The 25,321-nt window shown below is 44.7% G+C and overlaps 1 protein-coding gene and 1 non-coding gene across 2 annotated transcripts in view; both read right to left on the bottom strand.

Moving 5' to 3' along the window:
- The window catches only part of LOC126455990 (uncharacterized), a 51,612-nt gene extending 26,624 nt beyond the window's left edge, over nt 1–24,988 (bottom strand). Inside the window, exon 1 of the mRNA XM_050091747.1 lies at nt 24,883–24,988. Coding sequence (XP_049947704.1) covers nt 24,883–24,913 — 31 coding nt within the window. The 5' untranslated portion in view covers nt 24,914–24,988. The remainder of the gene's footprint in view (nt 1–24,882) is intronic.
- Trnat-ugu (transfer RNA threonine (anticodon UGU)) lies at nt 22,778–22,852 on the bottom strand. The gene has a single exon. It is a non-coding gene; the product is annotated as a tRNA-Thr (tRNA).
- Nucleotides 24,989–25,321: the final 333 nt, after the last annotated feature.

The following is a 25,321-nucleotide window of genomic DNA, read 5'->3' as shown; positions in this document are numbered from 1 at the left end:
TACGTAACCGATGACGTTACCGTATGGTTGTAACGCAGAGACAAGTTCTTCCTTCGGCACTTCAAAAGGTTGATCAAACACCCTAATCGTGCGTTGACCATACTCGACGAGTTCAAGTGTTATAGCTCCGACGTGACCATCAGAGTATTCGAACTTAAGTCCATTGGCATGTCGGCGAATAACATCTTCACACACCTCGGTGTTTGTCATTTTAATATAAACGACACTACTCGTGATCGAAAAATGGATTCCGAGAACGTGGTTAGGATCTAAACGAACTTCTTCACGTAGGAACGTTTCAACTACACGTGCACGTGGTCGGGCATGTTCAGCTGGGAAGGAAACTTTAAGGGTCGCACGGCGGTAAGCGCTCGACATGTTGTTCACGGTGGAGGGACACAAGCCTTAAAGCTACGACGCGGAAGTAAACAACGTCGGCAGCGGAGCACTGGCCGGCGCGCGGGGCCGTCCGCACGCTGCCACGGCTGAGAGCCGACCGTCCACCTGAGCCACCGAGGACACAGCTGAATAGCGCGACTGCAGGGACTTATCTCTTGCATTCTTCCCATGAGACCCACATTCCCAATTTCAGTTAATTATCATTTATTCTAGAGAAGCTGCACGGTCATCAATGGTATCTTTTCTTTCGAGAACAGTTAAATATCTTCATATACAGGGTGTTACAAAAAGGTACGGCCAAACTTTAAGGAAACATTCCTCACACACAAAGAAAGAAAATATGTTATGTGGACATGTGTCCGGAAACGCTTACTTTCCATGTTAGAGCTCATTTTATTACATCTCTTCAAATCACATTAATCATGCAAGGCAAACACACAGCAACAGAACGTACCAGCGTGACTTTGTTACAGGAAATGTTCAAAATGTCCTCCGTTAGCGAGGATTCATGAATCCACTCTCCGTCGCATGGAATCCCTGATGCGCTGATGCAGCCCTGGAGAATGGCGTATTGTATCACAGCCGTCCACAATACGAGCACGAAGAGTCTCTACATTTGGTACCTGGGTTGAGTAGACAAGAGCTTTCAAATGCCCCCATAAATGAAAGTCAAGAGGGTTGAGGTCAGGAGAGCGCGGAGGCCATGGACTTGGTCCGCTTCTACCAATCCATCGGTCACCGAATCTGTTGTTGAGAAACGTACGAACACTTCGACTGAAATGTGCAGGAGCTCCATCGTGCATGAACCACATGCTGTGTCGTACTTGTAAAGGCACATGTTCTAGCAGCACAGGTAGAGTATCCCGTATGAAATCATGATAACGTGCTCCATTGAGCGCAGGTGGAAGAAACTAAAATGAGCTCTAACATGGAAATTAAGCGTTTCCGGACACATGTCCACATAACATCTTTTCTTTATTTGCGTGTGAGGAATGTTTCTTGGAAGTTTGGCCGTACCTTTTTATAACACCCTGTATAGTTAAAGGCTACCAAGCCATTGACCTTCGTCTGTGCGAACGCGCACAGGTTGCCCGAACTCTTACGGGAATCGTCACCTTAGTGTGCGCGAGTAATGAGTGGATGGGCAAATATCTATTAGGCGCATTACGTATGTAGATTGTGGACAGTTGGGAATGTGGGTCTCACGGGAAGCGTGCAAGGGATAAGTCCCTGTAGTCGTACTATTAATCTGTGTCCTCGGTGGGTTAGATGGATAGAGCGCCTGCCATATAAGCAAGAGATCCCGCGTTCGAGTCCCGGGCGGGGCACACATTTTCAGCTGTCCCCATTGAGGCATATCAACAACACCTATCGGCAGCTGAGGGTTTCAATTAATTATCATTTATTCTAGATGAGCTTCACGGTCATCAATAGTATCTGTTCTTTCGAGAACAGTTACTATCTTCATATATAAAGAAGGAAGAGGTTTCGGAAAGAGAAAAAGATAAAACAAACGAGAAAAATGAATAATTATGTAATATTCAAGTTAATCACTGTCCTGGAGGCAAAATGTGTAACAATACATATGCTGAGTAGAAGGAATTGCCATTCAGAAATTCTTTTGTTTTTAAATGCTGGCTGGCTATCTGTCAGACTTTTTATACTATTTGATAAGTGACCAAAGACTTTTCCGGTGGTATAATTCCCGCCTTTCTACATCTACATGGATACTTTGCAAATCACATTTAAGTGCCTGGCAGAGCGTTCATCGAACCATCTTCACAACAACTAATATTCCACTCTCGAACAGCGCACGGAAAAACGAGCACCTATATCCTTCCGCGTGAGGTCTGATTTCCCTTATTTTATTATGATGATCGTTTCTACCTATGTAGATCGGCATCAACAAAATATTTTCTCATTCGGAGCAGAAAGATGGTGACTGAAATTTTGTGAGAAGATTACGTCGCAACAAAAAACGTCTTTGTTTTAATGGTGTCCACCCCAATCTCGATAATATAAAGCCTGCTGCTCTTCTTTGAACTTTCTCGACGTACTCCGTCAATCCTACCTGGTAAGGATCCCAGATCGTGCAGCAGTACTCCAAAAGAGGATGGACAAGCGTAGTGTAGGCAGTTTCTTTAGTAGGTCTGTTACATTTTCCAAGTGTTCTGCCAATAAAACGCAGCCTTTGGTTTGCCTTGCCCACAACATTTTCTATCTGTTCTTTCCAATGGAAACTGTTTGTGATTGAATTTACGGCCTTTACTTTTGACTGATTTATCGTGTAACCGAAGTGTAACGGATTCCTTTTGGCTCTCATGTGGATGACCTCATACTTTTCATTGTTTAGGGTCAATTGCAAAGTTTCGCACCATTCAGATATCTTTTCTATATCGTTTTGCAATTTGTTTTGATCTTCTGATGAGTTTACTAGACGATGAACGACAGCATCATGCCAGCCGCTGTGGCCGAGCGGTTTTAGGCGCTTCAGTCCCGAACCGCGCTGCTGCTACGGTCGCAGGTTCGAATCCTGCCTCGGGCACGGATGTGTGTGATGTCCTTCGGTTAGTTAGGTTTAAATAGTTCTAAGTTCCAGGGGACTGATGACCTCAGATGTTAAATCGCAAAGTGCTCAGAGCCATTTGATTTTTGACAGCATCATCCACAAACAACCTAAGACGGCTGCTCAGACTGTCTCCTAAATCTTTTATATAGATAAGGAACCGCAGAGAGCCTATACCACTACCTTGAGGAACGCCAGCAATCACTTCTGTTTCACTCGATGACTTTCTGTCGGTTACTACGAACTGTGACCTCTCTGGCAAGAAATCACGAACCCAATCACATAACTGACGACGATATTCCATAAGCACGCAATTTTACTACAAGTACTTGTGTGGTACAGTGTCAAAAGTCTTTTGGAAATCTAGAAATACGAAATAAATTTGAAATCCCTTGTCAAAAGTAAGCACTCAACACTTCGTGTGTGTAAGGAGCTACTTATGTTTCACAAGAACGATGTTTTCTAAATCCGTGTTGACTGTGTGTCAACAGACCGTTCTCTTCGAGGTAATTCCGTCCCTAAGTTAGATATAACCTCGTGTTGTAGCTACTTTCGAATTGAGATGGATTGTTAATAACAAATAGCTTCAAGATGATCTTGAGTGGGCTTCCTCAGTTACTCTTATTACACGCTTTTGCGCAATGAATACTTTTTTCCTTAATTATGAGGTACCCCAAAATATGATGCCATTCGAAAGCAGTGCATGAAAATAGGCTCAAATGGCTCTGAGCACTATGGGACTTAACTTCTGAGGTCATCAGTCTCCTAGAACTTAGGACTAGTTAAACATAACTAACCTAAGGGCATCACACACATCCATGCCCGAGGCACTATTCCAGGGGCGGGCAAACGCACGCGGCTCATGAGCGCACAGCGCTGCACGTGTGCTACTCGCGTGCAGGCGTCGACCGGGGCTGTGGCGACAGCCGGCAGGTTGCGGCAGTGTAGTGCCAGGCTAAGCTGCGGACGTTGATGCGAAGCGAGCACTACGTAGTGAACGTTGTATTTCAAGAAACGGAGAAGTGGAGATTTGCTATCTTTTAAAAAGTAATTGGAGAATCATTTTTTCTTTGTGCAAAAACGTGAAAATTCGAAATGTTTAATATGTGGCAGTATTCTCGCTGGTCAACGGAAGTTTAGTATTGAAGGCCATTATAATAAATTTCACAAGGACGAGTACAATTTATTGTCGGATTCTGAGTGGATGGGGAATTGACTGAGCTTAAGAAGAGCGATCTGACGATACCAGATGAATCTGTCGTAGTTGGCCGGCCGGAGTGGCCGAGCGGTTCTAGGCACTACAGTCTGGAACCGCGCGACCGCTATGGTCGCAGGTTCGAATCCTGCCTCGGGCATGGATGTGTGTGATGTCCTTAGGTTAGTTAGGTTTAAGTAGTTCTAAGTTCTAGGGGACTGATGACCACAGCAGTTCAGTCCCATAGTGCTCAGAGCCATTTGAATTTGTCGTAGTTGCTGTTGTCACGAGAGATCTGCGACTTTCTCTCGTCATGTCTCTCATCTAACTGATTTAACGTTTTATGGAGCACTGTTTTCAAGTTTTCAGGACGACAACAATAATAGCCCAGCGGTATGTGCAAGTTATAAGACTGCGCTTAATATAGCGTGAGCTGGAAAACCATTTGCTGAATTAATAAGTCTCGGTTAAGAGCAAACATCAGTGATGAAAATTTACGTAACTGTTCGTGTTTGGCCGAAGTGGCCGTGCGGTTAAAGGCGCTGCAGTCTGGAACCGCAAGACCGCTACGGTCGCAGGTTCGAATCCTGCCTCGGGCATGGATGTTTGTGATGTCCTTAGGTTAGTTAGGTTTAACTAGTCCTAAGTTCTAGGGGACTAATGACCTCAGCAGTTGAGTCCCATAGTGCTCACAGCCATTTGAACCATTTTTTGGAGAATCATTTTTTCTTTGTGCAAAAACGTGAAAATTCGAAATGTTTAATATGTGGCAGTATTCTCGCTGGTCAACGGAAGTTTAGTATTGAAGGCCATTATAATAAATTTCACAAGGACGAGTACAATTTATTGTCGGATTCTGAGTGGATGGGGAATTGACTGAGCTTAAGAAGAGCGATCTGTCGATACCAGATGAATCTGTCGTAGTTGGCCGGCCGGAGTGGCCGAGCGGTTCTAGGCACTACAGTCTGGAACCGCGCGACCGCTATGGTCGCAGGTTCGAATCCTGCCTCGGGCATGGATGTGTGTGATGTCCTTAGGTTAGTTAGGTTTAAGTAGTTCTAAGTTCTAGGGGACTGATGACCACAGCAGTTAAGTCCCATAGTGCTCAGAGCCATTTGAATTTGTCGTAGTTGCTGTTGTCACGAGAGATCTGCGACTTTCTCTCGTCATGTCTCTCATCTAACTGATTTAACATTTTATGGAGCACTGTTTTCAAGTTTTCAGGACGACAACAATAATAGCCCAGCGGTATGTGCAAGTTATAAGACTGCGCTTAATATAGCGAGAGCTCGAAAACCATTTGCTGAATTAATAAGTCTCGGTTAAGAGCAAACATCAGTGATGAAAATTTACGTAACTGTTCGTGTTTGGCCGAAGTGGCCGTGCGGTTAAAGGCGCTGCAGTCTGGAACCGCAAGACCGCTACGGTCGCAGGTTCGAATCCTGCCTCGGGCATGGATGTTTGTGATGTCCTTAGGTTAGTTAGGTTTAACGAGTTCTAAGTTCTAGGGGACTAATGACCACAGCAGTTGAGTCCCATAGTGCTCAGAGCCATTTGAGCCATTTTTGTTCGTGTTTGTCTGTATGTAGAAATTTTGTTCCAGATATTAAGCGTATTGTAAACTCCACCTGTGATAATTAAATAAAACGTATCGTAGGTAATAGGTACTCTTTCAAACTATGATTTCTTTCAAGCACTCCAAGTAACCTTATTCATACACTCAATAAAGCAACCTAGGAAACAAAACGCATTACAGAGGAAGGAGCGGACAGAAGGTATGGTGGGGAAGGGAGATAAGCGGGTGGCCAGCTTGCCCCTGTGTGCACGCGGAACACCTGTTAACTGCACGCGTGCAAGTGCACCGCACATGAGCAGGATTCCTGCCCGCCCCTGCACTATTCGAACCTGCGACCGTAGCGATCGATGAAAACAGGGATAGTAAGCTAAATTACATTTAAGTTTATCACTAAAATTTGCAATAACCCTAATTCAGACCTTTCAATAGGTCATCAAATTCTTTCTTCCAGTTCAACCTTTCATCAATGCACACCTGAGACTTGGTATTTCTGCATTTGTTATAGACTTCTGTTGAAACTCTCTATTTATTAATGATGTTACGGCATTTACTGTCCAAAACTGTATATACTGTGTTTTACTAAGATTCAATCACTCAATAATTTTCTGGAAGACATTGTCTGCAATTTCCTCAGCGATTTTTGTTTGTTGGGTGTGATTACTACACTTGTATCATCAGCAAAAAGAACTAGCTTTGCATCTTCCGGTACGTCCGTAGGTAGTATTGTCACGATGCTTCATCGATACAAGTATCATCCATACCATGTGTCACTGCATCAAGGACTTTATGGCGACGATTTCCATAATTGGGAGTATTTTGTGAAGGGGCATGTCAACAAATAACTGCATCAAGGACTTTATGGCGACGATTTCCACAATTGGGAGTGTTTTGTGAAGGGGCTTGTCAACAAATGCAAAACGACCCCAACGTTCTTTGCCGATGTACGATTTTTCGATGAGTCTACATTCACAAATCATGGTAGCGTTAACCGGCATAATATGCATTACTGGAGTGTAGAAAATCCCCACTGGTTATGGCAAGTTGATTATCAATATCCTTGGACGGTCAACGGATGTTATGGCATCATGGGGAACAGATTCACTGGTCCGTATTTTATCGACCCACATTGAATAGAGGCAAATACTGTGCGTTTTTGGAACAATAACTACCAGTACTACTGCAGGATGTTGCTCTGGACGTTCGATAACGTATGTGGTTTCAGCATGACGGCTGCCCTGCGCATTGAGCAACTGAAGCACGCTATGTGTTAGACGTTATTTACACTGGTCGATGGATCGGCAGAGGTGGCTCTATTATATTAATTGTCCCGGTAGGTCGCCGGATTTGAGGCCACTGGATTTTTTTTCTATGTGGATATTTAAAAGATGAGGTATACCAACACGTGTCAACAGGCCATGAAGACACGGTCGACCGCATCAGAAACGCATGTGCTGATACTCCTGCAGATATGCTTCTTTCCTATGTACGGTTATTTGAAAAGGGGATCACTTAGTATATTTAAGTTGGTGGTTTGAACACTTACTCTAATTGGAAAAGTTGAGTAGCCTTCTCCTCGAGCCACGGGCACAGTGTCGCGTCGTGTAGTCCCCTGTTCGATATGTCGGAGGAATACAACGTTGCGAATGGGATTTCCAATTATAAGCAATGAAATACCGGCCTGCGCTTCCTTCGCAGCATGGAGAAGAGGGGTCCCACCGGATATCCAAGGACCACTGAGTAGCATGTTGTAAATTACGATTGTGTATCCATTTCTATACCTATGACTACAGCACCATCTGTGGCGAAACGAAGAAAATGCTTCAGACAAAACGTATGTAGGTTTTGCCGTAGAATCGTAATCTGTAATAAAAATTGGGGTTCCCATCGAAAATTTCAAAGTTTCCGGCCGCCGTCCACGCACGAGTGGCTGATCGAGTGTGGTACCTTTCGATGTCCCCCTCCGAGAGAAAGAAATCGGAAGTATAACTTTCTTTGGTCCGATGTGTAGTTTTCAATGTCTTCAGTTAAAATAATCATCCTTTATATGGAAACGAAGCGAAAGCTATGGATTTCGATACACCAAAATGCTCTCAGATGGTGATTCAAAAGCTTTAAAATCACGACCTCTTGTTGAAGATTTATGGAGATAATCATGAAATACAAAAGGAAGAATTTATGAATCATGTTGCAAAAAAGTACTGAATGTATGTTTACACAAAATCTCTTGTGTACGGTACATATAGATGTATACATACATCTGCTTATCGATTTTAAATATTTATATCGCGAAATATACTCCTACTTTTTTCAGGGTCTATGCAGGTATGACACAGATAGTGAAAAAACCTGCAGAATATTCCAAAAAAGCAATACGTAGAAACAGAAATTATATAAAGTTGGGTATAAAAATACTTTTCGATATGATTAACATTTTACAATAGCAATAGTCTCAGCTAATTTATTATTTACAGAATTTGAAAGATGCAATACAAGCATCAATATGTCATTACGCTCTTACTGGCATTCTCACTGCCCTAAAAGACAGTCATCATTGTGTTTTTATCAGTTAGCATTGGCAAAAGACATTGAGCCTGGCCCTCATGATTCTAAAACAAAAATATCAATAAATCAATTTTGTTTGGATGAAATACTACCTCTGTATACTCGCTTGATTGATGAATCACTACTAATAGGATGTGCCCGATGTTTACCACAAAATGCTAATGAGCGCTTACACAACGTTATATGGAACAGGTGCGACAAGGAGACGTACGTCTCTGCAAAGAGAGTAAAAGTAGCAGCTTCTGTCAGTGTTTGTGAATATAATGTTGGGTCTCACAGATTTATTTCTGAGATTATGACAAAATTAGGACTCAAATATGCTTATCGAACAAAATAAGCATCAGAAAGAAGGAGAAAGTGGCGTTGCAGTAAGATGAAGTGAAAAATTTGAAAAATGCAAAGAAGTTCGTCGAAAATTTGATTTTGCCGAACACCAGAGAGAAGAAGCTATACTTGAACGTGTTGGTGTAAGCTACGGCGCTGGGCTGTTTTGATGTAATTGCGTATTATTCACACATATACGGTGCGCGTGGGGTGTAATATGTAAATTGAAAATAAAGAATACAATTTTCAAACGTATCAGGGTTTTTATAATTTGTCTGCACTTTTCGTAAGTATATAGTGTTAAAAAGGTCACTGTACTTCAATTTCTTTGAAAAAATCAAAATGGCCGAATCGAAAAAATGTTACTTCTCCATCAGTTTTAAAAAATTTTGGCTCACAAGGTTTTTGTGAATTCATTCCTTGATAACCAACAACTCCACGTAATGGGTTTGAAAAATGTTGACTTTTTAAAAAATCTGAAATTTAAAAGTGATGAAAAATTCTGTTTATCAAATTGAATTTACCCACTAAATTCAACATTCCAAGATGTGTTATGAAACAGATTTTTCAGCCCCTTGCGATTTTTTTTTTTTTTACGACCGGGTTAAAATTTCGCCGGTACCTCCCCTTAACCATAGCACATTACGGTTTGCCGGGAAAAATGGCCTGTTTCAGTGAGCTGTTACATACGTGGCTGAGAACCCCACACATCTGTCGGGAACAAGCTTTCAGTGCACTGTTGTAAAGCTAGCAACGCCACAGGAGGTTTTACTTTTGAAACCAGACGAAACTGCTACTCGTCGGATCGCACTACATGCCTCCACTCAGCCTCCACTTAGCTTCGGGAAAGCATATGTTTTGAAAACATAAAACTAGAAGTTTAACTCTTCTATTAACTTTTCTTAAAAAATTTCACTAAATAAATGAGATAAATAAAATCTTTAAACCAACAAAGAAAATAAAAAAAATTCAAAGATAGTTCGTGTGTTGTTTGGCTCACTGAAGACGTGCAACAGTGGCTTTCCTTCACAATTTTCGCTCGGAAACTGGTGGAGATCAACCTACATTCATTGACAGCACAGCAGCAACTACTGTCACTTTGAAACCGAACGTCATTGACAAAGTGTGGAAATCATCTCTTGACACCATCGGCTAGGATCGTTTTGCGACACCTCCTTACGTATCCTCTTTTGGAGTACTGCTGCACGATCTGGGATCCTTACCAGGTAGGATTGACGGAGTACGTCGAGAAAGTTCAAAGAAGAGCAGCAGGCTTTATATTATCGAGATTGGGGTGGACACCATTAAAACAAAGACGTTTTTTGTTGCGACGTAATCTTCTCACAAAATTTCAGTCACCATCTTTCTGCTCCGAATGAGAAAATATTTTGTTGATGCCGATCTACATAGGTAGAAACGATCATCATAATAAAATAAGGGAAATCAGACCTCACGCGGAAGGATATAGGTGCTCGTTTTTCCGTGCGCTGTTCGAGAGTGGAATATTAGTTGTTGTGAAGATGGTTCGATGAACGCTCTGCCAGGCACTTAAATGTGATTTGCAAAGTATCCATGTAGATGTAGAAAGGCGGGAATTATACCACCGGAAAAGTCTTTGGTCACTTATCAAATAGTATAAAAAGTCTGACAGATAGCCAGCCAGCATTTAAAAACAAAAGAATTTCTGAATGGCAATTCCTTCTACTCAGCATATGTATTGTTACACATTTTGCCTCCAGGACAGTGATTAACTTGAATATTACATAATTATTCATTTTTCTCGTTTGTTTTATCTTTTTCTCTTTCCAAAACCTCTTCCTTCTTTATATATGAAGATAGTAACTGTTCTCGAAAGAACAGATACTATTGATGACCGTGAAGCTCATCTAGAATAAATGATAATTAATTGAAACCCTCAGCTGCCGATAGGTGTTGTTGATATGCCTCAATGGCGACAGCTGAAAATGTGTGCCCCGCCCGGGACTCGAACGCGGGATCTCTTGCTTATATGGCAGGCGCTCTATCCATCTAACCCACCGAGGACACAGATTAATAGTACGACTACAGGGACTTATCCCTTGCACGCTTCCCGTGAGACCCACATTCCCAACTGTCCACAATCTACATACGTAATGCGCCTAATAGATATTTGCCCATCCACTCATTACTCGCGCACACTAAGGTGACGATTCCCGTAAGAGTTCGGGCAACCTGTGCGCGTTCGCACAGACGAAGGTCAATGGCTTGGTAGCCTTTAACTATACAGGGTGTTATAAAAAGGTACGGCCAAACTTCCAAGAAACATTCCTCACACGCAAATAAAGAGAAGATGTTATGTGGACATGTGTCCGGAAACGCTTAATTTCCATGTTAGAGCTCATTTTAGTTTCTTCCACCTGCGCTCAATGGAGCACGTTATCATGATTTCATACGGGATACTCTACCTGTGCTGCTAGAACATGTGCCTTTACAAGTACGACACAGCATGTGGTTCATGCACGATGGAGCTCCTGCACATTTCAGTCGAAGTGTTCGTACGTTTCTCAACAACAGATTCGGTGACCGATGGATTGGTAGAAGCGGACCAAGTCCATGGCCTCCGCGCTCTCCTGACTTCAACCCTCTTGACTTTCATTTATGGGGGCATTTGAAAGCTCTTGTCTACTCAACCCAGGTACCAAATGTAGAGACTCTTCGTGCTCGTATTGTGGACGGCTGTGATACAATACGCCATTCTCCAGGGCTGCATCAGCGCATCAGGGATTCCATACGTCCATACGTCACACAGTACAGAGTTGAGAGGCGCCATATTGGCATTCATTTCAAGCCTACATGTATATATGCCGTTTCTGAGCACCAGCAAATTGAGAATCTCTGGAAAACCCGTTGTTAGTTGTGTGATTCGTTCCAATAAAATAATGAGAAACATCATATTCGTGGCAAAAGAATTTACTGTAACTTGCGTACTATGAGAGTAGGCTATTTGAAGGCAGCGACACACAGAAGATCCACCCAAAACGCATTCTTCTTGGTACAGTTTGTTATAATTAAATTTCAATTAGTAACATAATTATCTACGATTAACATTTTCAGTGAGTGGTAATATAATATGATAAATTCTAAGCAGCATGATGTTGGTTTAGCGTAATGAATAGCATCACTGTCCTCCACTTAGTTTTTGTTGAGACAGTGGTTCGGTTCTTAACACTTCCAAATTTTTTTTCCTAACATTCGCGTTTTTATTAGGTTCTGATACTTTATGGTCAGTTTAATACAAGCATATGCTATAATATTTGATGTTATGTAAATATTAGTTCACCAGTTTTTGAGGGGTGACTTTGTTCGACTGGCTTAATCTACAGGACAAAAAATGGCTCTGAGCACAATGGAACTAAACTTCTGAGGTAATCAGTCCCCTAGAACTTGGAACTACTTAAACCTAACTAATCTAAGGACATCACACACATCCATGCCCGAGGCAGGATTCGAACCTGCGACCGTAGCGGTCGCGCGGTTTCAAACTGGAGCTCCTAGAACCGCTCGGCCACCCCGGCCGGCTCTACAGGACAGCTTGGGCTACTGGTATAAAGATATTTCGCTCCTTTTTCTTTTACGCTTCGTAATTCACATGTTGCAAAGATTCTGCTACTGTGTAGGAACAGTGATCAAGTAAGACTGGCCTTGGGGTTTTACTAAAATGTGGGAATGATGAAATAATGTTTATCTTATGCGGAGAAGAGTTCCAAATTTGTAGCGCACTGTTTGTAATGGAACTTTTATAAGCCTGTGTCCTTATTGATTGGAAATGGTACTTTCCTTTTCGTGGACGATGGAGGAAATGTGCGTTTTAATAGAGCTAACGTGGGAATTTTACGTGCGCCTGTTGAGTAAACAGTATGATTTATGAACTAGAAACATCCCTCAGACTGCCGCTGGAGTGTGTTGCGATCGCGTATACCACGTTGTGGCCCACGTACCGTATGCACAAGTCGCATCGTTCCTGAGCGTTCAGCAGCACGTTGAACTTGGCACGTTCAACGTTAATGTTCGACAGCACGGTCCGTGTGTCGACGGCTTATTAGCCAGAGCCGTCACCACCAGTGGCGCCACCGTCTGCAAACAGCGCCCTCGTAAGCAGCCACGCCACCCAGACTACACGACATGTCACGTGGCAGGACTCCGTGACCATGGACTGTCTCCACTGAGGTGACAAAAGTCATGAGATAGCGCTATGCACACATACAAATGGCGGTAGCATCGTGTCACAAGGCATAAAAGGGCAGTGCATTAGAGGAGTTACGAGTACCATTCAAACCCACCTCCATCAGTTCACTGCCTGATGCAACCAGTGGCTCCTTCGCATCAACCCTTCCTAGATACAGGCAATCATCATAGGTCATACCACCCACTCCTTCCAGATCGCCGGCCGAAGTGGCCGTGCGGTTAAAGGCGCTGCAGTCTGGAACCGCAAGATCACTACGGTCGCAGGTTCGAATCCTGCCTCGGGCATGGATGTTTGTGATGTCCTTAGGTTAGTTAGGTTTAACTACTTCTAAGTTCTAGGGGACTAATGACCTCAGCAGTTGAGTCCCATAGTGCTCAGAGCCATTTTTTGAACCTTCCAGATCCACGATTTTTAACGTACCATTTATGGTCGCCTATCCACCTCACTCCTACCTTAAAATACCTTGGCTTCACCCTTGACTCTCCTCTCACCTGGACTCCCCATCTCCTGAGCAACACAAAGCCCACAATGGACTCCGCCTCCTGAAACTCCTCTGACTGCCCAGACATGGGGACTGCATCCTTCCACCATCCTTCACACCTACAAATCCTTGATATATTCCCTCCTTTATTATGCCAGAATCACCTTGATTTCCACCCCACCCAGATTCTATAAAGCCCTCCAAATCGTCGGATACCATGCTCTCTGTTTCACTTTCTGTATCTGCCTCCCATTCCCCACAAAGATCCTCTTTGACCTCATCCCCTTCCCACGTCTTCTCCATTTCCTTGAACACATCTCCACCCTGTACATCATCCGCAATTCCCCCCATCTGCTGGTGTCTCCTATCCTTTCTACCCCCAGCCCATTGCTGCACCCTTATCATTGTATCCACACCCTCCATCTCCTTTACCAACGTCCCTATGAGTTTCACCCTGATATCAATACCTTCTATAACCCACCATCCTCCCCCTTCCTCAGGGCTCCCTCTCCCCTCCTTTTCCCTTCCCCTGAGCGGTTTTTTCCTCTCTCCTATGGCCACTCCCTTTTCAGTGCACCAATTCTGCATTTCTGTAGTCCATCCTGACTTGCCTTCCCTCTCCCCCTCCCACCCCGCCCATCTCCTGCCCCTTGGTGTGCCCCTGACCCCTTTGCTTTTCCTCCTGTCCCCCTCCAGCCCCCCCCCCCCACTGCCCCCTCCTGTTCCCTCTTTTCCCTCCTCTTAGCCCTCCCCACCCCTGGCAGGTCCCTCCTGGCAGTTTTTATTCTTTGCTGTGAGTGCTCTATCTCATGTAGTCGTTTTAAAGTGTCACCATTCTGGTGTGTTTTAATGCTGTGGCCAACTTTTAACTTGTGCATGTGACTTCAGTGTATTTTATGTGCTACGCAAATCGCCAACTGTATCATTTATCTTTATGTGGACTTTTTTAACTGTCCCACAATGAATGTCTCCTTGAAAGTGTATATTTTAACCCCCATTGTCTCCCCTCATTATGTTCTAATGTACCCCTTTTTATCGCCTTTTATATAGTTTTCATCTGTTTATTAACTGTATCATTCGGCTGAAGAGTGGCAAATTGTGCAGCTGCCAGCCCTCCCGCGCCCATATGGGGATGGGGAATGAAATCAAAATAGAGGAAAAAAAAGGGGAGCTGTCATTTGTAATCAAGTGATTCATGTGAAGAAGTTCCCAACATAGTTTATGGCCACATGACGGGAATTAACAGACTTTGAAAGTGAAGTGGTGGCTGGAGGTAGATGCATGGGATAGTCCGTTTTGCAAATGGTTAGGGAATTCAGTATTCCGAGATCCTCATTGTAAAGAGTTTGCCGAAAAAAATCACATTTTATGCACTACCTCTCACCACGGACAATGGACTGGCGACGCCCTTCACTTAACGACCGAGAGCAGCAGCGTTTGCATAGAGTTGTCAGTGGTAACAGTCAAACAACATAGCGTGAAAGAAACTGCAGAAATCAATGTGGGACTTGCGACGAACGTATCCGTTAGGATAGTGCGGCGAAATTCGGCTTTAATGGGCTATGATAGCAGACGACCGTCGCGAGTTCTTACTGCGACAGCACGACATTGCCACAGCGCCTGTCTTGGGCTTGTGACGATATCGGTTGGACGCTAGACGACTGGAAAACCGTGGCCTGGTCAGATGAGTGTCGATTTCATTTCGTAATAGCTGATGGTCAGGTTCGAGTGTGGCGCAGAACCCCACAAGCACGTGAACCCAAGTTGTCAACGAGGTACTGTGCAAGGTAGTGGCTCGATGATGGTATAGGGTCTGTTTACATGGAAGGGACCCGGTCCTCTGGTCCAAGTGAACCAACTGAGACCATTTACAGCCATTCATGGGCTTCATGTTCCCAAAAAACCATTGAAGTTTTATGATGACAATGTGCCATATCACTGGGAAGCTGTTGTTCGCAATGTGTTTGAAGAACATTGCAGACAACTCCATCGAATTAGTTGGCCACCCAGATCACCCGACATGAATCCAATAGAACATTTGTGGGACATAATCGTGAGGTCAGTTCGTGCACGAGATCCATGGTTGGCAACACTTTCGCAATTGTGGGCGGCTATAGAGGGAGCATGGCTCAATATTTCTGCAGGAGACGTCCAGCGACTTGTTGAGTCCATGCCACGTCGAGCTGCTGCGCTACGCCGGGCAAAACTAAGTCCGACACGATGTTAGGAGGTATCCCTTGACTTCCGTCTACTCAGTGTATAACTGAGCTCCCACAGCTCGGAGCGACCATTCTCTCCTGCGATCACTTACCTGGTACATTCAATTAGCCTTTTGCTATCCGTCGGCAACTTTGGCTTCAACTCTGAACATTGTATGGGCTGTGTTTTCGGCTGGCTGCATTCTGTTGCCTTAGGCAGAAGTTACAGGTGTCTAAATGTCTGCATCTGCTGTGTGTATGTATTTCGTTCAATACATTCTGCTCATAAGTGCAAGCTTCAACATTAATTATGTTAGCTACTTGATGGAAATTTCCCGACAGACAGAGTGCGGCACGATACCGGGAATGGAAAATCGCCCACGGACACAGAACTAAAATCTAGTGTCGCCAAATGGAAGACTGTTGCTGTTCATGTTATCCATCAATAACATAGTGGATAAGGCCAGTCACAATCTCGGGCTTTTCGTAGATGGTGCAGTTTTCCATGAGGAAATTGTGTCCAGTAAAAACTACATTAAAATTCGGTCAGTTTTCCCCAGATATCTGCTGGCTGCTAACGGTCTTAATGCGGGGTAATGCAAAATCGTAACGCTAGAAAGTTGTAGTGAAATGCAGGAAGACCTGCAGAGAATTTGTCGGCAATTGACCATCAACTTACAAAAAAATGTAACGTACTGCTAATGCTTACACAGAAACACCCTCCAGTGTATGATTATATAATTACAGAAAAATCAGTGGAAGTATCTACTGCCACAACAGTGTAGGAATAGGATTACGGGGCGATTTGAGGTGGCACGACCATATAAAATTAATCGTGGGTAAAGCAAACTGAGATTCATCGGAAAAGTGCTCAGGGTATATAGTCCATCGACAAAGGAAGAGCACTCGTTTGACCAATGTTTGAATGTAGCTCGTCAGTCTGGAATCCGTACCAGATAGGACTGATAAAAGAAACAGAGCAGATTTGTTTGTTATTGTTGTGGTCTTCAGTTCAAACACTAGTTTGATGCAGCTCTCCATGCTACTCTATTCTGTGCAAGCCTCTTCATTTCCGAATAACTACTGCAACCTAGATCCTTCTGAATCTGCTTAGTGTATTCATCTCTTGGTCTCCATCTACGATTTTTACCCTATACGTTTCCCTCCAATACTAAATTGGTGACCGCTTGATGCCTCAGAACGTGTCCTACCAACCGATCCCTTCTTCTAGTCAGTTGTGTCACAGATTCTCTTCTTCCCAATTCTAGTCAGTACCTCCTTATTAGTTACGTGATGTACCCATCTAATCAGACTCGTTTAGTATGCGCAAAAGCATCAGGGACATGCGAGATGCTCAGTCAGCTACAGTAGCAGACGCGGCAAGAGAGGGGCGTTTCAATGTTGAAATTGCGAGAGCGTACATTCTTAGAAGAGCTAGTCTGCACAATGCTTCCCCCTACGTATATCTCTCGAAAAGACCTTGACGATAGATTAGAGACGTCCGAACCCACACAAAGGCTTATCACGAATCGTTCTTGCCGTGAACCATTCGCGAATGGAACAGAAAAAATGGAGAGGTGACACTGGTACACAAAGTACCCTTCGCCACACACCCCTAAGGTGGCTTGCGGAATGTAAATGTAGATGTACATCAAACGTAAAAGCATGGTATTCTTGGACTACAGGATCCATGCGTCACAACTGGACTCAAACCTGTCATAGACGAACACTGTGCAACGGAATTAAAGGATCACTCTTTCGGAACATAGTTATCGTCTTTCATTCCGATGCATAACTCTGAAATTTGGCTCAAAGATGTATACGACCTTCCGCTGCAATGGTGCAAAACCGTGGCGCCTTGCGAGGTCACTCTTGGGCTCGACGACGCTTGAAAACCCAAGGTGTCGACACATGTGGAAGAATAATCACAGTTCAGTTTACGTGACATGTAAGGTCGGTTAATGATATCACATTGGTATCAAATATCACCACAATTCTACACAACGGCGCCGCAGAAGCGTCTCAAGATAGGAAGGTTGTCACAGTCCCTCTTTCCCACATTTCGTCCCTTCTTTTGGCGCCTCTCCGATGGAGGTCAGAGCCGCGACGCCCACCGTTGAAAACACCATGTTTTCTTATGGGTGATCGAGAGAAACATTTCAGACACACCGACGCTCAGAATCGACACGAAAAGGCCTTAGGCGGTGGCATAAAGGGCGTCAGTGAAACCATTCCTTTCCTTTGGGCGCTGATTACCAAACACAGTGGTTCGTTGAGCTATGATCAATAGGGCGACGTTGATAACGCTTGACACCACTGCCACCTATCGGGCGTTTCAACGCCACTCCTAGGACATCGCCGGGCTGCATCCACATTAAACGTGATCGCACGCCTTTGGAGCGCAGCGCGACCGTAATTGTACCTGCACGATCTTTCCTCGAGTTATTTGTTGGAGGGAGCAGTACATTGGTTGGGTCTCCTGAGAACCTAGGTTCTAGGAATCTGGACCGTAAAACACTCTGTGATCCACGAAACCTCTCTTACAGAGTCAGCCACTGGAGTTGCAGTGACACTGTCGCTGCTCTTCTTTTGATCTTCACTGTTTCCTCTATGAATTCTGTCTGGTGCGGATGCCAAATACAGGAGTAATGTTCAAGTATCGGTCGAATGAGGGATTTCTTACCTACCCCCTTCGCTGTTACACTACACTTCTTTAGGATTCCCCCAATTATGATCAGCCTTCCATGTGATTTCCCTTCGATTGGTTTTATTTCGTCGTATCATTTTAAGTCACTTCCTGCGCATACTCCCAGATATTTAACCGATGCGATTGGCCCCGGAGGCTATTCTGCGTTCGATTAATCAAATAATAACGGGCCATTTTTCCTATTCATGAGCAACACGTAGCGTGTGTGTTTATGTTGAGGATCATCTGCCAATCCTAGAACCGAGCGTCTATCCTCTGCGAGTCTTCCTGCATTTCGCTACAATTTTCCTGCACTTCGACTTCTTCATATACAACAACATCATCCGCGAACGGCCTCATGAGGTTTCCGATGTTTGGTTTGCGGTGCGCTCAATTGCGCTGTCATCAGCGCCCGTACAAAGTCCCAACTTTTACACAATCCAATTTTTTTTTTTTTTTACACAGCCCATTCTAGCCACTATTACGAATGACGATGATGACGACGACGATAATGATGATGATGATGATAATGTCAACACAAACACCCAGTCCTCGGGCACAGAAAATCCCCAACTGAGCCAAGAATCGAACCCGATACCCTAGCGACTAGACCACGACCTGCGGACATGAGGTTTCCGACATCATCCGCGAGGTCGTATGTATACACTTGTGTGCATGCAAGTAACTTTCGCGTTATGTGTTACTGGCAAATAACATAGCTCGATGAAATATGGACAATACATAAAAAGAACTGCTACAGTACAGAACAGAATGTAAAGGCGCAATGAGGCGAAGAGAAATGGCACTTTTATTCGAAGACAAGAATTACTGTGGAGTTACCAGCATTCATGATGACCCCCCAGATATTTCAAAAGGCTGGACATGGTTCTCAATCGTAGTTGTGATCACAATGGACTGCGATACGTCTTCTGCAACGTGCTCCTATGCTGACCACAAGGTTGGTTCTTCTGGTAGCGCGTGTAGTTCCTCCAACAGTCAGTTTGACAAACGCTGGATGGTCTTTGATGCATGCGGACGTGTATCCCACACGTAATCGACGGAGTTTAAGTTGGCAGTACGTGCACGCCAGTCCAGTCGCCGAATATCCTCTCGTTCCTATAGCTCCTCAACCTGCGCTGCTCGATGCAGTCGCGCATAGTCATCCAAGATGTACGCCTCAAAAGTCGGACATGGCGAACGAATACAGTGTCACAGTAACGTTTGTTGGTGAGGGTACCGTGTTCAGAGATTTGGAGGTCAGTATAATCTTGCGACACTATGGCTACCTACACAGTAACACCTAGACCAGCAAAATGATTATGTTTGACAATGTTTCTGGGCGCATTAAGCGTTCCCAGTTCTCGCCATATGAGGGTACGATACGTGCAGCACTGTCGACCATGATCATTTTTTTGGTGCAAGTGTTATGGTGTGCTGAAGCGTAATTTTACATCGGTGAGCTGGTCTCCAAAACTTTGAACACAGTACACTCACTCGTTTGCATTTCTTCAGGGATGCATTGGGGCTTCGTTCATTCTTATGGACGGCAATCCGCGACCACATGGAGCAGAGTGATTTCCTGTGAGGGAAGTCACAGTTCGTAGTAACTGAAGGATAGTCATCGTGTAAAACAGAGAGATATCTTGTTTTCCTCCAGTGAAATGTTATAGGCCCTTTCCTGTTTAGGAGACAATCTGAGCAGCCCTCTTAGACTGTTTGCAGATAAATACTGTCGTTTGTCGTCTAGTACAGTCATGAGAAGATGAAAACCAACGGCAAAACGATTTACACAAGATATCTGTATGGTGCGAAAAGTGGCAACTGACGCTAAATAATGAAACGTTTGAGATCATCTGCCTGTGTACTAAAAGGAATGAGTAAAATTTTGTTTACACAATAAAAGGTTCAAATGGCTCTAAGCACAATGGGACTTAACATCTGAGGTCATCAGTCCCCTGGACTTACGAGGGTTGTTTCTTAAGTAAGGGCCGTCTTTATTTTTTAAAAAAGATACAAATAGTTTTGTAAAAAAACTTTTATTTTCTGATTCTACACACTTTTATCTATTTTTCTACATAGTTGTCTTGTTTATTTAAGCACTTGTCATACCATACAACTAAGTTTTTAATTCCCTCTTCAAAGAATTCGGTCGCCTGCTCCGACAGCCAAGAGTTCACGGCCGCTTTCACTTCATCGTCGTCATTGAAGCGCTGCCCGCCAAGATGGTGTTTCAGATACCAGAAAAGGTGAAAATCGCTAGGAGCAAGGTCGGGGCTGTATAGTGCATGGTCCAAAACTTCCCACCCAAAAGAATCAATCAAATCCCGAGTCTTTTGAGAGGTGTGAGGCCTAGCGTTATCGTGCAGGAGCAAAACTCCTTTTGTCAGCATGCCGTGCCTTTTGTTTTGAATTGCTCTGCGGAGCTTCTTTAGAGTTGCACAGTAGGCATCTGAGTTGATTGCCGTTCCTCGTGGCATAAAGTCCACTAGCAAAACACCGCGTCGGTCCCAGAACACAGTTGCCATAATCATGCACTTTGACAGCGTCTGTTTGGCTCTGACCTTGACGGGTGAGGTTGTGTGTCGCCATTCCATCGATTGTCGCTTGCTTTCGGGAGTGATATGGGATACCCACGTTTCATCTCCAGTGACAATTTGACTCAACATCTCATCCCCTTCTTCCTCGTAACGAATCAAAAAGTCCAATGAAGTGGCAAATCTCTTCCCTTTGTGGTCCCCTGTGAGGAGTCTGGGTACCCACCGAGAACACAGTTTCTTAAAGTTTAGGTTTTCAAACATAATTTTGTACAAAATCGATCTTGAAACTTGTGGAAATTCCAAAGAAAGAGTGGAAATTGTGAATCTTCTGTCCTCACGAATCTTTGTTTCGACTGCAGCCACCAAATCATCAGTGATCACAGAGGGCCGGCCTGAGCGTTCTTCGTCATGGACGTTTTGACGGCCATTTTTAAACTCTCTAACCCATCGACGCACTTTACCTTCACTCACTGCATTCAAGCCATGAACTTCTGTTAACTGACGATGAATTTCTGCAGCTGATAGGCTTCTAGCGGTCAAAAAACGTATCACTGACTGTATCTCACTCGCGGCGGGCGATTCAATAATCGTAAACATTATAAAGTAGCACAGCGATGCGTACACGTCAGCTACAGAGCTGCAACTTGCGTCAGTGTGAACGGGAAGGATGCCGGCAAGTGGCGCGGTGGCTTGTTGCGGCGTCCGCGCGAACTACGGGACTATACGCGCGAACGGCCCTTACTTAAAAAACAACCCTCGTAGATCTAGTTAAACCTAACTAACCTAAGGACATCACACACATCCATGCCCGAGGCAAGATTCGAACCTGCGACCGTAGCAGCCGCTTGGTTCCGGACTGCAGCGCCTTACACAATAAATCTCACAAATGTAAAGGCCTCAATTCGGCTAAATACCTAGGAATTGCGATTACGGACACCTTGAATCAGAACGATCACATAGATAATGGTGTGGGAAAGCAAACCAAAGACTGCGTTTTATTGGCAGAACGCTTAGAAGATGCAAAAGGTCTACTAAAGGCACTGTCTACACTACGCTAGTCCGCCCTCTGCTGGAGTATAGGTGTGTGGTGTGGGATCTGCATCAGAAACGGTTGACAGAGGCCACCGAAAAAGTTGGAAAAAGGGCCCCTCGTTTTGTATTATTGCGAAATAGGGGAGAGGGTGTCACACGTACGATACGGCAGCTGGGGTGGCGTTTCTTGATGCTGCGAGATCTTTTCACGAAATTTCAGTCACCAACGTTGTCCTCCCAATGCGAAAATATTTTGTTGACACCCTCCTTCATTGGAAGAAATGACCATTGTATTAAAGTAAGAGAAATCAGTGCTCGAACGGGAAGACCTAAGTGTTCGTTTTCCCCAAGCGTTGTTAGAGGGTTGAACGGTAGACAAATAGTGTGGAAATTGTTTGGTGAACCCTCTGCCAGGCACTTAAGTGTGAATTGCAGACTAGTTATGTAGACGTAGGTGTGGAACAGCGCGGGTTGCGGAGCTTTTGGAACGAGCGGATGGCCTGACCTGCCCATTTCCCCGACTGAAATCCCATCGGTCGCGTGTGGGAGACGGGTTGCAGCACGCCTGCATGCACCAATGACCATCCAACAGTTGTCGACCGGTCTGGTGTACAAACGGAATGTCGTACGACAAGAACTCCTTGTGGACAGCATGGGAGCAGGTTGCAGAACATGCTTTGCCGTCTGCGTTGATGACCCACCCAACTAACAACCATGTCCCGCCTCTTGGAATGTCCAAAGGAGCATCACGAACGATGGTGACTCCAGTGTGATTATTGTCTTTGAGTAAAAGTGTCATTTCTGTTCGTCTTATTGTGTATTTCTTCCATCACCTTCTTTTCTATACTGTAATAGACGTTTCTATGTGCTGACCATGTTTCATCGAGTTATGTTTCTTGAAAGTGACAGATAACGTGAAATTACTTTAGAATTATGTTAATACCTTCAGCTGCTAACGGGCGTTGATATATATCACTGAGGACAGGTGAAAATGTGTGCTCCGACCGGGACTCGAACCCGGGACATCCTGCTTACATGGCAGACGCTCTATCCATCTGAGCCACCGAGAGCACAGCAGATAGCGCGACTGCAGGGACTATCTCGCGCCCGCCTCCTGCGACCCACATTCTCACCTTGTATGTCCACACACTACATTCGTAGTGTCCCACCCCAACACACTCATTACTCGTGGAAGACATTCTTACCAAGTCCCGTAAGAGTTCGGGGAATACGTATACATCCTCACAGAAGAAGGAGGTCATGGCCGGTGTTGCCAGAACTATACAGGGTGTTATAAAAAGGTGCGGCCAAACTTTCAGGAGACATTCCTCACACACAAAGAAAGAAAATATGTTATGTGGACATGTGTCCGGAAACGCTTACTTTCCATGTTAGAGCTCATTTTATTACTTCTCTTCAAATCGCATTAATCATGGAATGGAAACACACAGCAACAGAACATACCAGCGTGACTTCAAACACTTTGTTACAGGAAATGTTCAAAATGTCCTCCGTTAGCGAGGATAAATGCATCCACCCTGCGTCGCATGGAATCCCTGATGCGCTCATGCAGCCCTGGAGAATGGCGTATTGTATCACAGCCGTCCACAATACGAGCACGAAGAGTCTCTACATTTGGTACCGGGGTTGCGTAGGCAAGAGCTTTCAATTGCCCCCATAAATGAAAGTCAAGAGGGTTGAGGTCAGGAGAGCGTGGAGGCCATGGAATTGGTCCGCCTCTACCAATCCATCGGTCACCGAACCTGTTGTTGAGAAGCGTACGAACACTTCGACTGAAATGTGCAGGAGCTGCATCGTGCATGAACCACATGTTGTGTCGTACTTGTAACGGCACATGTTCTAGCAGCACAGGTAGAGTATCCCGTATGAAATCATGATAACGTGCTCCATTGAGCGTAGGTGGAAGAAAATGGGGCCCAATCAAGACATCACCAACAATGCCTGCCCAAAGGTTAACAGAAAATCTGTGTTGATGACGTGATTGCACAATTGCGTGCGGATTCTCGTCAGCCCACACATGTTGATTGTGAAAATTAACAATTTGATCACGTTGGAATGAAGCCTCATCCGTAAAGAGAACATTTGCACTGAAATGAGGATTGACACATTGTCGGATGAACCATTCGCAGAAGTGTACCCGTGGAGGCCAATCAGCTGCTGATAGTGCCTGCACACGCTGTACATGGTACGGAAACAACTGGTTCTCCCGTAGCACTCTCCATACAGTGACGTGGTCAACGTTACCTTGTACAGCAGCAACTTCTCTGACGCTGACATTAGGGTTATCGTCAACTGCACGAAGAATTGCCTCGTCCATTGCAGGTGTCCTCGTCGTTCTAGGTCTTCCCCAGTCGCGAGTCATAGGCTGGAATGTTCCGTGCTCCCTAAGACGCCGATCAATTGCTTCGAACGTCTTCCTGTCGGGACACCTTCGTTCTGGAAATCTGTCTCGATTCAAACGTACCGCGCCACGGCTATTGCCCCGTGCTAATCCATACATCAAATGGACATCTGCCAACTCCGCATTTGTAAACATTGCACTGACTGCAAAACCACGTTCGTGATGAACACTAACCTGTTGATGCTACGTACTGATGTGCTTGATGCTAGTACTGTAGAGCAATGAGTCGCATGTCAACACAAGCACCGAAGTCAACATTACCTTCCTTCAATTGGGCCAACTGGCGGTGAATCGAGGAAGTACAGTACATACTGACGAAACTAAAATGAGCTCTAACATGGAAATTAAGCGTTTCCGGACACATGTCCACGTAACATCTTTTCTTTATTTGCGTGTGAGGAATGTTTCCTGAAAGTTTGGACGTACCTTTTTGTAACACCCTGTATACTTATATGGATATGGTGTCTGTTCTTTCGGACATGTCCGAATGAACAGACATCATATCCATATAAGTATGAAGTTACTTTCGTCCTTAAGTTTTGCACACTGGTGTGTATTCTGAACAGAACCGTCCATACAGTTACAACACCAACACAGTAGGTGTTCTGTAACGCCAGCTTCAGATGTGAGGAGGCAGCTTGTATGAGTTACTACGCTACTGAAATGGCGCAAAACTTACCAGTGGCGAATACAAACAAAGCGACTAGCATGGTTCCGGTGAGACGAGACGGGTCGAGGTGGCGACTGCGTGGCCCCGCTGGAGACTCGGAGACACCGTGGCCTGGCACTGCCGCTGCCGCTGCCGGTAATGTAATCTGCCGGAGCGTGAGTCTGGTTAGCACCGCGTGACGCACAGCCCAGCGCAGCTCTGCGCTGAGGGCACGCCGCGGCCCAAGTCGCCACACACCGCCGAGGTACGAATGAAATTAGGACCGCGCGGTTTGCAGCTGACAGTGACGTTCACATAATCACCACTGGGGATAAAAAGCATCTGCGCCACGATATAAGGATGTTTATTTAGAAACAAAAAAACAAATTGTACCAGTATTAGCGACATCAGCAACAGTAATAACAGGTGTAACAAAGATATTTGTGAACTGTTTTGTTTGGTTTACTTT

Source organism: Schistocerca serialis, chromosome 2 (assembly GCF_023864345.2).
Source record: "Schistocerca serialis cubense isolate TAMUIC-IGC-003099 chromosome 2, iqSchSeri2.2, whole genome shotgun sequence".
In the NCBI taxonomy this organism is placed as follows: Eukaryota; Metazoa; Arthropoda; class Insecta; order Orthoptera; family Acrididae; genus Schistocerca; species Schistocerca serialis.
This window is presented reverse-complemented; position numbering and strand designations above follow the sequence as displayed.